The sequence below is a fragment of the Pongo abelii genome, chromosome 19, assembly GCF_028885655.2.
Source record: "Pongo abelii isolate AG06213 chromosome 19, NHGRI_mPonAbe1-v2.0_pri, whole genome shotgun sequence".
Classification (NCBI taxonomy): domain Eukaryota; kingdom Metazoa; phylum Chordata; class Mammalia; order Primates; family Hominidae; genus Pongo; species Pongo abelii.
This window is the reverse complement of record NC_072004.2, coordinates 9,803,378-9,815,638: the sequence shown is the minus strand read 5'-3', so window position 1 is coordinate 9,815,638 and position 12,261 is coordinate 9,803,378. Positions and strand designations below refer to the sequence as shown.

The 12,261-nt window shown below is 43.4% G+C and overlaps 1 protein-coding gene across 1 annotated transcript in view; it reads right to left on the bottom strand.

Moving 5' to 3' along the window:
* The window catches only part of GLP2R (glucagon like peptide 2 receptor), a 67,203-nt gene that overhangs the window by 28,365 nt on the left and 26,577 nt on the right, over positions 1-12,261 (bottom strand). The window contains exons 5-9 of the mRNA XM_002827026.6: positions 10,479-10,585; positions 7,483-7,636; positions 4,958-5,117; positions 3,859-3,919; positions 2,970-3,039 (exon numbers count right to left, since the gene is read on the bottom strand). Coding sequence (XP_002827072.3) covers positions 2,970-3,039; positions 3,859-3,919; positions 4,958-5,117; positions 7,483-7,636; positions 10,479-10,585 — 552 coding nt within the window. The remainder of the gene's footprint in view (positions 1-2,969; positions 3,040-3,858; positions 3,920-4,957; positions 5,118-7,482; positions 7,637-10,478; positions 10,586-12,261) is intronic.

The following is a 12,261-nucleotide window of genomic DNA, read 5'->3' as shown; positions in this document are numbered from 1 at the left end:
GGAGTCATAGAAGCAACAGCATGTAAAGGTCATTTTATCCAAAGTGAGAAGATAGAGCACGTTCTCTTGTCCCAACTAGGAAGCACCAAGGGAAACTAGAATGCGGGTCAGCCAGCCATAGAAGGCCAAAGCAGCAAGGCCCAAAGCAGTAGTTCCAGCCACTAGGATCATTTTAGGGATTTTAAAACTGTAAAGTATAATAATAATAATAATAATAATAATAATAATAATAATAATAATAAAAGAAAAATAAAAAATAAAAAAAAAATAAAAAAAAAACTGCAGTAGGGCCAGACTCGGTGGCTCACGCCTGAAATCCCAGCACTTTGGGAGGCCGATGTGGGTAGATTGCTTGAGGTCAGGAGTTCGAGACCAGCCTGACCAACATGGTGAAACCCCCATCTCTACTAAAAATACAAAAATTAGCCGGGTGTGGTGGGGAAGCCTGTAGTCCCAACTACTAGGGAGGCTGAGGCACAAGAATCGCTTGAACCCGGGAGGCAGAGGTTGCCGTGAGCCAAGATCCCACTGCTGCACTCCAGCCTGGGCAACAAAGCAAGACTCTGTCTCAAAAAAAAAAAAAAAAGGAAAGAAAAGAAAAGAAAAAAGTAAAAACTACAGTGCCTAGGCCCCACTCCCAGAATTTCTGATGTCATAGGTCTGGGGTACAAGCCACCATGATGTTTCTAACACACAGCCAGTTTTGAGAACTCCAGGTGTAGACAAAGAGGTTCACAAACTTTAATGTGCATCCAAAGCCTGGGGAGCTTGTTCCAATGCAGGTTCGGATTCAGGACTGGGAGATGGGGCTGGAGAACCTGAAATTATAACAAGTGCTCAGGCGATGCTGGTACTACCCGGTCTGAGGACCATCCTTTGAAAAGCAAGGGTGTAGCAACATGCTTTTCAACTCAGGCCACCCCTGAGATCAATGAAACATAAACGTCTAGGGGTGGGACTCAGGCAAAAAGAATTTTTAAAGACACCCAGGGGATTCCAAGAGCAACCCAGTTTGAGAACCATTGGTGTAGCTTCTAGAAGATTGCAAGTAAACACTAGGGATCCAGCTGGACCATGCCTCAACGCTGTACTAGGGATGGCTGCTGGCCTCTATTCTGCTTTGTTCTGCCTGGTTAGCAAGAACCTTTCAGGGTCCAGAGTGCAGGCCATGAGTGTCCACTGAATATGTTTATCAAGAACCCACCATATGCTTGGGCTGGCTGCCAGGATGATCAGAACATGGGGCTTACAGTGGCAGAAAACAGGTTTTAAAGAGATACTTGAAATGGTGTTGGCTAGGGCTGGAGCAGAAGCCTGCACAGGATCTGGGAAGGAACAAAGGAGGGTGTGGCCATTTTCACTTCGTGAGGTGAGCATCCAGGTAGAGCAGCACAGAGAGAACGACGCCTGACCCAAGACTTGAAAGATGAGGAAAAGATCACCAGGTGGAAAAGATGGCAAGGGAAGGAGTTGGAACCAGAGGAGAGTCTGAACCAAGGTACTAAGGTGCAAAAGAGCTGCAACATTCAGTATGGCAGGCGTGGGGACAGGAGGCAGTAAATAGTTTTTGAGCTGCACAGTGTTATGGTTAAAAGTGCCAGCTGTCACCCCGTCAGACCCTTTGGGCAGAGATCCGGTTTCCATTGACTGGCTCTATGACTTTAGGCAAGTAATTTCTCATCTCAGTGTGCTCACCAGTAAAATAAACCTAAGAATGGCATATCTTCATAGATTGGTTGGGAAGATTAAATGAGTTCATACACTAATACACAGAGCACTTACAAATGGAGCTGGTATGCAGAGGTGCTTAATAAATGTTCCTGGGATGTTGGTGGAGGTGTCCAGACAGGACCCCAGCTGGGCAGTGTGGCTGAAGAGAGGACTGTGGAGGGCGGGAGGATGTGGCAGGGCTAAGCACACCATGTGTGGGGTGTGTGTGCCCAGACCTCATCTGGCACACTATCAGCTGCAGGTCCAGTGACAGGAGGGAAGATACCACAGCATTCGTGCCACCTCATAGACCAGAGGTGACACAGGCCTGTCCACACTCTCGGTTTTCCCACCACTTCTAGGAACATTTTTCCCTCCAGGTCACACCTAGGTCTAAACAGAGAGTTGCCTTCTATTATTGACAAATATTGACACTCCCCTATAAAAACTAGCCTTTTTCTTTCATGGTGCCACAAATGCCAGATTATTTATATAAAATGGCAAAAACAGACCATCCAGCAACCCCTTGGGGAACAGGATGGGCAGAGAACAACATATAGTGTTCAGCACCTGGTGGGCACGCGAAGATTATGGTGGTGTGTCTAGGCAGGAATACTTTCTGCCTCCCTCTGGGATCTTGCTAACCCTTCCCAGTGTTTGCTAACTTTCTGCCCCTTCTTGCTAGCTTCTTTGACAGATCTCATTCTCACACTCTATTTTCTAAAAGAATTTTTGACTCTGGGTTGGCCATCCCTTTCCATTCCAAATATTCTGGACCACAATGATAAAGGTCCTTCCTCCCTAAGGTCTCAGAGTAGCATCTACGTCTTGATTCTAAGCTGCATCACAATTTTGGGTTAATATTAATTGTGTGTTTTCTTCCTCTAAAAGAATTCCCTTAGTCTCTTCCTCCCTCCTGCAGGTGGTGTTAGGATATAAGCCGATACCCCTGCTATTCTGGGTTCCTCCATGACTAAAGGCATCGGTATCCTCAGGGTCTTGCACACAGGAGCACAGAGCTGACTACAGGTCTCTTTACATAGTTTGAAGACCCAGAGAGAAGGAGGCTTACAATATAACTCCAAATTGAGGTCCTGAACCAGAGCAAGAAACTTCTAACTTCTCATTCAGCAGAAAATGCTCATAGTTCAGCTTCTCTCTCTCAAGGGATCAGAGAATCTGGGGGACAGGAGTGGGGTGGGGGGATTCCCCACAGCTGCTAGGCTCAGAGACAAAGAGGTGGATGCGATGGTCCTTACTGTTACACAGAGAAGCATGGGTCCTCGGATGATCCACCAGATTTTCTTATTCCCGTTTGTTGTCCAGCACCTAAGGTCAACAGTAGAAGCAGGCAGTAGAAGACTTAAAAACAAGAGGAGGTTGAAAGTCAAAGCCTCATGCTCTTTGGAAGAAGGATGCTTGCACTCAAGCCCTACTTCCCACCAATCATTCCCCTGAGGGGTGGGAGAGGCAGAAGAGAGAACCCAAATCCCTTCCTGTTAGTACTGGGACAGTTTACTTTCCTTACCATTAAATTGCTCTTCAGTGGTAACAGCCTAGCATGTATATCTTTCCAAAATTTTCCTCCATGTTCATACAAACATAAATTCCTAATTACCTAGTTTTTTTTTTGTGCTATTTGGAGGAAAAAAATGGGATCACACAACGTACGTTTCAGCAATAGGCTTAAAATAGGCTGTTGAGAATCAGTGCCTAAAAGTTCCCATAATAATAACTTGCTTTTCTTTAAGTAGTCTCATAATATTCTGCAATATAGGTATATTACAGTTTGTTCAATGATTCCCATATTGATGAGCATTCAGTGGTTTTTTGTTTGCTTAGTTTTGCTATTTTTTTTCTCACTATGAACAATGCTGCAATAACCATTCTTGTATTTTTGTCCTTACATACCCAGGGCTGCAGCTAAGCTATACAGCATCTTTGAGCTAATTTGCATGTGTAAATAAATTAATAAACTAATTGCTATAAGATCTCTGATTATTTTATCTCCCATTCCTAAGAATATTCTAGATGGCCAAAATGAGAAGGGATAGATATTTTCTATGGTAAAATGATGTCATTCTTTGTATTTAGGCATGCCTGGGAATTACCAGCTCATGAAAGAATAACACCCGGTGAATTACCTACCCTGTGTTCTCCAGGTGCGCACGGGCGAAACCCCAGGGTACAACAAATAGCACAGGGAAGGCTGGGGAGAAAACACAGGCAAATGTAATTAGGAGTTGGTTGGCCAAACCTGCCTGCCTCCCACCACAGCGGATGAGGCTAACCACAGGTGGTTACAACATCAAACCTAACATCATGGAGTTGTGGACTGTGAGAGCGGGAGAGAAACAGGGTGGCACAGGGCCCATCCATTGTTTTACCAACCAAGAAACCAGGGCCCAGAGGGGGAAAGCGACTTGATGCTTGTCACAAAGCAACTGAGAATAAATTCAAGGATATTAACCCGAATCTCCTGAATTACTGGCCCAGGTTATTTCCTCTGAATCCTGCAGCACCAAATTCTCCAAAGGGTTTGTGGAGGTAGGGGGTCCAAATCTAGATACTCTTGGTCATATTTTTTTAATCAGAAAACTCTTCTTGAAGACCTGGTATTATGGGCTAAATGTAGATGTCCTCTCAAAAGTCAGATGTTGAAGCCCTACCCCAGTGATGGCATTTGGAGACAGAGCCTTTGGTAGTACTTACTTAGGTTTAGCTGAGGTCATGAGGGTGGGGTCCTCATGACAGGATTAGTGCCCTTTTAAAAAGAGACCAGAGAGCTTGCTTTCTCAACTTTCCTCACCATGTGAGAATACAGGAAGAAGGCAGCTGACTGCAAGCCAGGAAAAGAGCCCTCACCAGAACCCAACCATGGTGAACTTCCCACCCTCCAGAACCACAGGAAATCAATGTCTGTTATTTAAACTACACAGGTATTTTGTTTTGACATTCCAAGCAGACTAATACAGTTGGGGACAGGGTAGGAGGAATATCATCAGATTCCACCAAAGACTTTCTCAATTTTTGAACGTGTCAATTGAGCTGTTGGGCCTATGGCACCTGTGCATATGTGTGCATTTGTGTGCACACAGATACCCCTCTTCAAAGCTCCCTGTCTTTGAGGACTTATATGTCCCAGGAGCAGCCTCCAGTTAGGTTTCTAAGTTCAACTAAAGTCTCTATTGGCCTCCCATATCTTGATGGATCCCCAGGAAAGGAAGCTGAAGGTCAGGTCACTCACCCCAACCCAACAGCAGGTATCTGGGCCACAGCCGCCTCTCAGGAAGCACTGTGGGCTCCAGCAGCGTGTGGAGGTAGAGGCCTTCAACCAGCAACCATAAGTAATTGGCACCCACAAAGTAGTGCAAGAGAACCTGGACTGAGCGGCAGGAGGTGGACATCTGCAGAGGACAAAACACCTGAGGGTGAGTCCAGGCTCCCCTGCATCTGATCCCAAGTTGGGGAAGAAGGGCCTCCCAGGGACAACCTCTCCCTCTTTTTTTTTTTTTTTTTTTTTTTGAGACACAGTCTCACTCTGTTGCCAGGATGGAGTGCAGTGGTGCAATCTCAGCTCACACTGCAACCTCCAACTCCCTGGTTCAAGTGATTCTCCTGCGTCAGCCTCCCGAGTAGCTAGGATTACAGGCAAGCGCCACCACACCTAGCTAATTTTTGTATATATGTATATATATATATATATATATTTTTTTTTTTTAGTAGACACAGGGTTTCACCATGTTGGCCAGGATGATCTCGATCTGACCTCGTGATCCACCCGCCTCGGCCTCCCAAAGTGCTGGGATTGCAGGTGTTAGCCACCGTGCCTGGCCCCCTCCCTCTTTACTCTGGTCTCTCCCAGACCTTTGCTGACCATCTCAGGGAGGTTGGCAATAATATCAAAATGTGAAGGAAGGAGAGCTTCAGGTAGGTGTTCAAGGCCAGCCTCCTCCTTAACATTCTAGACATTTTTAGACAAACAAAAATGTAGAAAATTCACCATCAGCAACTGCCCTAATGGAAACACTGAAGAGTACTCTAACCTCAGTTCAATTAAGCTAAAATCAATAACTAAAAATTTTTCATATGATTGGAAATTAGAAAATAGACTTCTAAGCAATCCATGGATCAAAGAAAAAAATGAAACAGAAATTAGAAATTATTTCTTAACTGAATGTAAAGAAAATATTGCATGAACTTACAGCATACGGTTAATACCAAACCTTATATAATAAAACTTATAGCCTTAAGTGCATTTTTTAAAAAAGAAAAAAGCTGAATATCAATTATTTTAAGGATCATGTAAAAAAAAGGTAGAAAAAGAATAGCAAATTAAGCCCAAAGAAAGTACATGAGAGGAAATAATAAAAGCAGAAGTTAATGAAATAGAGAACATGAAATAAAGATAATGAACAATGCCAAAAGTTTATTCTTTGAAAAGTCCAATAAAGTTGAGAAACTTGTTGCCAACATGATCAAACGGTAGAAAAAAGAGCAAAGATACAAATAATCAATATCAGGAATGAAAATGAGAACACTCTTACAGACCCAATGGACTTGAAACGATCCAAAGAGAATATCATGAACAATATTATGCCAATAAATTCGAACAGTTAGATGAAATAGACGAATTCCTAGAAAAACTCATTTGCTATAGCTGACAGAAGAAATAGAATCTGGATATAAGATTCGTAATTAATCCATAGTTTAAAACTTACCAATAAAGAAACCTCTGGGTCCAAAATGCTTAATTGGCACAATCTATCAAACATTTAAGGAAGAAATAATACTTATCTTTAATACATTCTTCCAGAGAATAGTGAAAGAGGAAACCAGTTCTAATTTGTTTTAAGAGGCTAGCACAAACTTGATCCCCAACCTGACAAAGGTATTACAGGCAAATCTTTCTCGTGAATGTCAACAAGGAAATACTCAACAAAACACAGTATTAGCAAACTAAAGACAGCAACTTAGGAGAAAGAAAATAATATGTCAAAACCTAGTTGGATTTATTCCAGGAATGCAAGGTTAGTTTAATAGGTTACTGCATCATTAGCAGGATAAAGGAAAAACTATCTCAATAGGTGCAGATTTCAATGTGGAAAAGCATTGCCACTTTAAGAAAATAGTACAATTGTCCCTCAGTATCCTTGGGGGATTGTTTCTAGGACCCCCTGTGGATACCAAAATCCACAGATGCTCAAGTCCCTTCTATAAAATGGTGGAGTATTTGCCTGTAACCTATGCACATCCTTTCATATACTTTAAATCATCGCTAGATTGCTTATAATACTTAATACAACGTAAACGCTATGTGAATAGTTGTTATACTGTATTGTTTAGGGAATAATGACAAGGAAAAAAAAGTCTGTACATGTTCAGGTCAGGCACAATCACCCTTTTTATTCCCAGATACCTTCTATCCCCAGTTGGTTAAATTCATGAATGCAGAACTCACGGATACAGAGGGCCAGCTATAATTGTAAAATATGTTGATCTGGTCCAATTCTTTTGTTCGCACATGAGGAAATTCCCACCCAAGGACATACAGCAGCCATGGTGAACCCTTCTGCTTTTGGTTTCTTTCACCTGGCCTGCTCTTGGCAGGTGGTGATTTTGTTAAGTCACGTACTGCTTCTCTAGCCAGAAAGTCTTGGAAACCCTCTTATCTCCCCCTGCCCCTTCCTAGTCCCACCTGCCTGCCTTCTGATTCCCGGTACTGACCCATCAGGTGGGGAGTCCAGTTTAAACAGTGGGGAAGGGGATTACCTCCGACAGGTAGGACATCCACCCATTCTCATTGTCAGGCCTCTTGGAGTAAGAGTTGTAGAAGACGACGTCCTTCACAAGTACAGCCAGGGTTCTCAGGATGAAAGAAGCAAACAAGTTCATGTGGATGTAGTTGCGCGTGCAGTGGAGTTTTCTGTTCGAGGAAAAAACCAAATGCCTTCCCTCAGGAAAGAATGGCTCCGACCAACAGGCCTCTGCCTTTTATGCCTGTGTATCTATCACTAAAGACAGAGGGTCATAGTATAGGCTGCAGAGCTGGACTGCTGGATTATGTGACTGTAAATCTCTGTGCCTCGGTTTCGTCATTTGTAAAATGAGAGTAATAATAGTTATCACCAGCCGGGTGCGGTGGCTCACACCTGTAATCCCAGCACTTTGGGAGGCCGAGACGGGTGGATCATGAGGTCAGGAGATCCAGACCACCCTGGCCAACATGGTGAAACACCGTCTCTACTAAAAATACAAAAATTAGCTGGGTGTGGTGGCACGTGCCTGTAGTCCCAGCTACTGGGGAGGCTGAGGCAGGAGAATTGCTTGAACCAGGGAGTCGGAGATTGCAGTGAGTCGAGATCACGCCACTGCACTCCAGCCTGGCAACAGAGCGAGACTCCCCCTCAGGAAAAAAAAAAAATAGCTATCACCTACAAAACATCTTCAACATGCCAGCTGTGTTCCAAATCATTTACATACGCAGCTACATTTGAGTATTCTTACTCCTTACCACCACTGGAGGTATAGGAACCATTATTACCCTGATTTTATAAATGAAAGAATTAAAGCAGAAGGATGAAGTCATCTGTCCAAAGTCCCAGAGCAGTAAGTCACAGAGTTGAGATTCAAACACAAAAACTCTCAGGCCAAAGTATGGGTCTCCCAGTCTCTTCTGCCTCTGAGAACAAGAGCACTTACCTCCAGGGGTTGTGGAATGATTAAATCTGTTAATCTGTGTGCATAAGTAAGTGTCCAGAAAAATGTTAGCTCTCATCACCTCTTCCTTACGCATCTGGGGTCTCCTGCAGGCTCTTTGTGTGTGATGTGACATTGTGCATCCTTGCTGTCGCCAGAGGAAAGAACTTTTCCCTCCACTGTGCTCCCTGGGCAGCACATACCCTGTCCTATTTCGCTTTAAAGCTATTGTTACATTTTTAATTTCTAAAAAGGACCTGAGGCAGGTTCTTGTGTCTTAGGATTTATGCATTCTTCTCTCTAACTAGACTGGGGGCTATTTGAGGGCAGTGACTGGGCCTTACTTTTCCCCAAGCCTTAGGCAGAACTGACACTTGGTTGTCCCAGGCTTGGCTGAAGTGACTTCCTACAGGGCTGGGCAGTTATTTTCTCCTGGCTTGGTTCTGGGACTTTGGGACAGGGCATGGAGGAAGGAGGTCACAGATAATCATTGGGTACAAGTTGCAGAGTTCTCCCATAGCTCAAGCGTGGTTCTCCCAAAAGGGTAGATGGTCATGACTCTACCCTAGGAGCTGCAGAACATCTCAGGATTGAGGAGTCACATGAGGCCCAACCCAGGGCTAGCAAAGCCCAGGTGGAGGGGTGCTCTGGAGCTGGTTTCCAGGTCTCCCACACCTATGTCAAATGCTCATTCTTCCACGTTATATCCGCTTACGTTCCTGAGACCAGAGACAGCTTTGGAGAGCTTTCTAGTAGGTCCATAAATGTCTCACTTGCCTGATTTCTAAAAGCATGATTTAGTAAAAGGCACACAGGCTTTGGAATACTGAAAGTTTAGGGAGTGAAAGTGCTCAGATCCTAGACTGCCTGCTTGTGATCCTGGCTTCATCACCCACCAGCTGGTGATCTTGGGCAAATTACTTCATCTCTCTATATTTCAATTAACTCATGTCTAAAGTGGGGGTAATAATAATGCTAACCTCCTAGGAATAGAATGAATCCAAATTTGAATTAGGGATGACATTTAAACGACTTAAGGCATGTAATGCGCTTAGGAGTAAGCACTTAAATTTGATAGCTAATTGGTGTCTGAGGGCCCTGAATTGAAATCCCAGCTCTTCCACCCATTTGTTTACCTTGGGGAAGATTCTTAATCTCTTCTGTAAAAAGAATGCCTCTGATTGAGTTGTAGTGGGAATGGGTTGTGGTGGTAATGGGTGTGATTAGGGATTTACACCAGGGCCAGGCACACAGCAGGTGTCTAATCCAAAGGAGGTAAACTGTCAGGAGTCTTGGGTTCAAATTCTAGCTGTGTAGCCAACTGGCTTTATGGCCAGAGGCGACTCAATGCCTCTGATTGGGACATTGCCATCCCTTTCTTCCCCTTCATCTGCAAAATGGGATGGATGGGACTTAGCCTCTCTCAGGTCATTTCCAGCTTTGATGATTCATGACACATCCAGCCCAGTCTTCCAGTGCCTTCTAGAGGTAGCCAATGAGCAAATTACACAATACTATAGTTGTCCCATTATCCACACTTTTGCCTTCCACTGTTTTAGTTACCTACGGTCAATCATGGTGCACTGCGGCTCAAAAATATTAAACGAAAAACTTCCAGAAATAAATAATTAAATAAATAGTTCATGAGTTTTAAATTATGTGCCATTCTGAGTAAAGTGATGAAATCTAACACTGACCAGTTCCATTCCTTGATCATCACAAAAAGAAGGGTGAACATAGCGTAATAAGATATTTAGAGAGAGAGGGGCCACATTCACATAACTCTTATTATAGTATAGCATTATAATTGTTCTATTTTATATTGGTTATTGTTGTTAATCTCTCACTGTGCCTGATTTATAAATTAAACTTTATCAGAGGTATGTATGCATAGGAAAAAACATGGAGATAGAACCAAACATAGGGTTGGTTCTACCCCTGTTTTGAACACTATGTTTCGTTCCACCCCTGGTTTCAGGCATCTACTGGAACTCTTAGAACATATCCCCTGTAGATGAAGGAGGGCTACTATACCTGCCTGAACACATGTCTGCAGAAGTTCTACTCACCGAAGAAACAAGAGGAGGGTGAGAGCCAGGAAGAGGGAGATAAGAGAGAAGGAGTATCCCACGGTGTACATCAGCTGCAAGGTTGACAGCAAGGCATAACGATCCACCTGAACACAGAGGAAGAGCAGATATGACCACCAAGCCATGGGGCTATGGCCATAACCCCCAGCTCCACACCCAGGGCCACCAAGGGCCTAGGCATGGACTCCCCACATTTTTTTAAACTTTTCCTTCCCAATCCTTGTTGACACCGAAATAGGGCAGTTTAGATTGCTCTCTGGTACATCTCAGAGGCCAAGGAGCCTTAACAAGTAAGAGCCCACGGTGGGTCTCACCCCTGTGACTGGGCCCACAGCCCAGCACTGACACACCAAGAGCCACAATATCATAAAGGAATTGTGTTCAGAACAAGAGGATGCCTTGGGAATGAGAACAGGCTCTTTGCCCTTGGGAGCACTGTCCCTAGGGTCTATGGGTCCTTCCTTCTGGAGGACAGGGCCAAATTTCTGTCTGAATGTTTCCTTTCTAAAGTAAGTCTTCATAGATGACCTCTTGGAAGAAGACTCAATGAAACATTGCAATATTTTCTCTGAGTCCCAGGTAGCCTGATTGTGAACAGAGGATAATTTCCTGGAAATTTTTTGTTATTAAATGTGATTTTTTGTTCTATGTTCATAAGGGATTTTGGTCTGTAGTTTTATTTTCTTGTAATGTGTTTGTCTGGTCTTGGCATCTGTTTAACAATGGCCACATAGCTGAGTTGGGAAGTAGTTCCTCCTTTTCAGTTTTCTGGAGAGTTCGTGTAGAATTGGCATTATTTTAACTTTACATATTTGGTAGAATTCGCCATTGGATTTAAATAGGTCCGAGGTTTTTCTCTGTGAGAGAATTTTAACTACAAGGCAATTTTAATATAGATATAGGACTATTCTGGTTATCCATTCCTTCTTTAGTGAAATTTTGTAGTTTGTTTCTTTTAAAAAAATTATTGTATCCAACATGTAGAAATTATTGGCAGAAAGGCATTCATAAAAATCTCTTATTATCCTTTTAATGTCTATAAAGTATCAGTAGTGATGTTCCATCTCTCTTAATATAATTCCTGACTTCTCTCTCACTTTCTCTCTCTCTCATCTTTAATTCTTTCCCTTTTTTAAGTTCATCTTTCTAGAGGTTTACCAAATTTATTGATCTTCTCAAGTAACCAAGTGTGGCTGGTGTGATTCCGTCCTGCACAGCTGTTCCCTGGAGCAGCAGTCATTTATCTCTGTCCGCATTTTCTCCCACCTAAGTACGTGCCACCACCCCATGGGGGACTTGATGGAGATGGACATGAGCCCCTGGAGGCCCCAGAACTATGTTTTCAGTTGTGAACTAAAGGCTGACAAAGATGATCCCTTTAAGGTGGATAATGATGAAAAGGAACACCACTTATCTTTAAGAATTGTCAGTTTAGGGGCTGGTGCAAAGGATGATTGCATATTGTTGATGCAGAGACAATGAATTATGAAGGCAGTCCAATTAAAGTAACACTGGCAACTTTGAAAATGTCTGTACAGCCAATGGTTTCCATTGGGGGCTTTGAAATCACACCACCCATGGTCTTACAGTTGAAGAGTGTGGCTCAGGGCAGATGCCTATTAGTGGACAGCACTTAGGAAGATGCAGAGTCAGAAGATGAAGAGGAGGAGAATGTGAAACTCTTAAGTATATCTGGAAAGCAATCTGCCCCTGGAGGCGGTAGCAAGTTTCCACAGAAAAAATTAAAACTTCCTGCTGATGA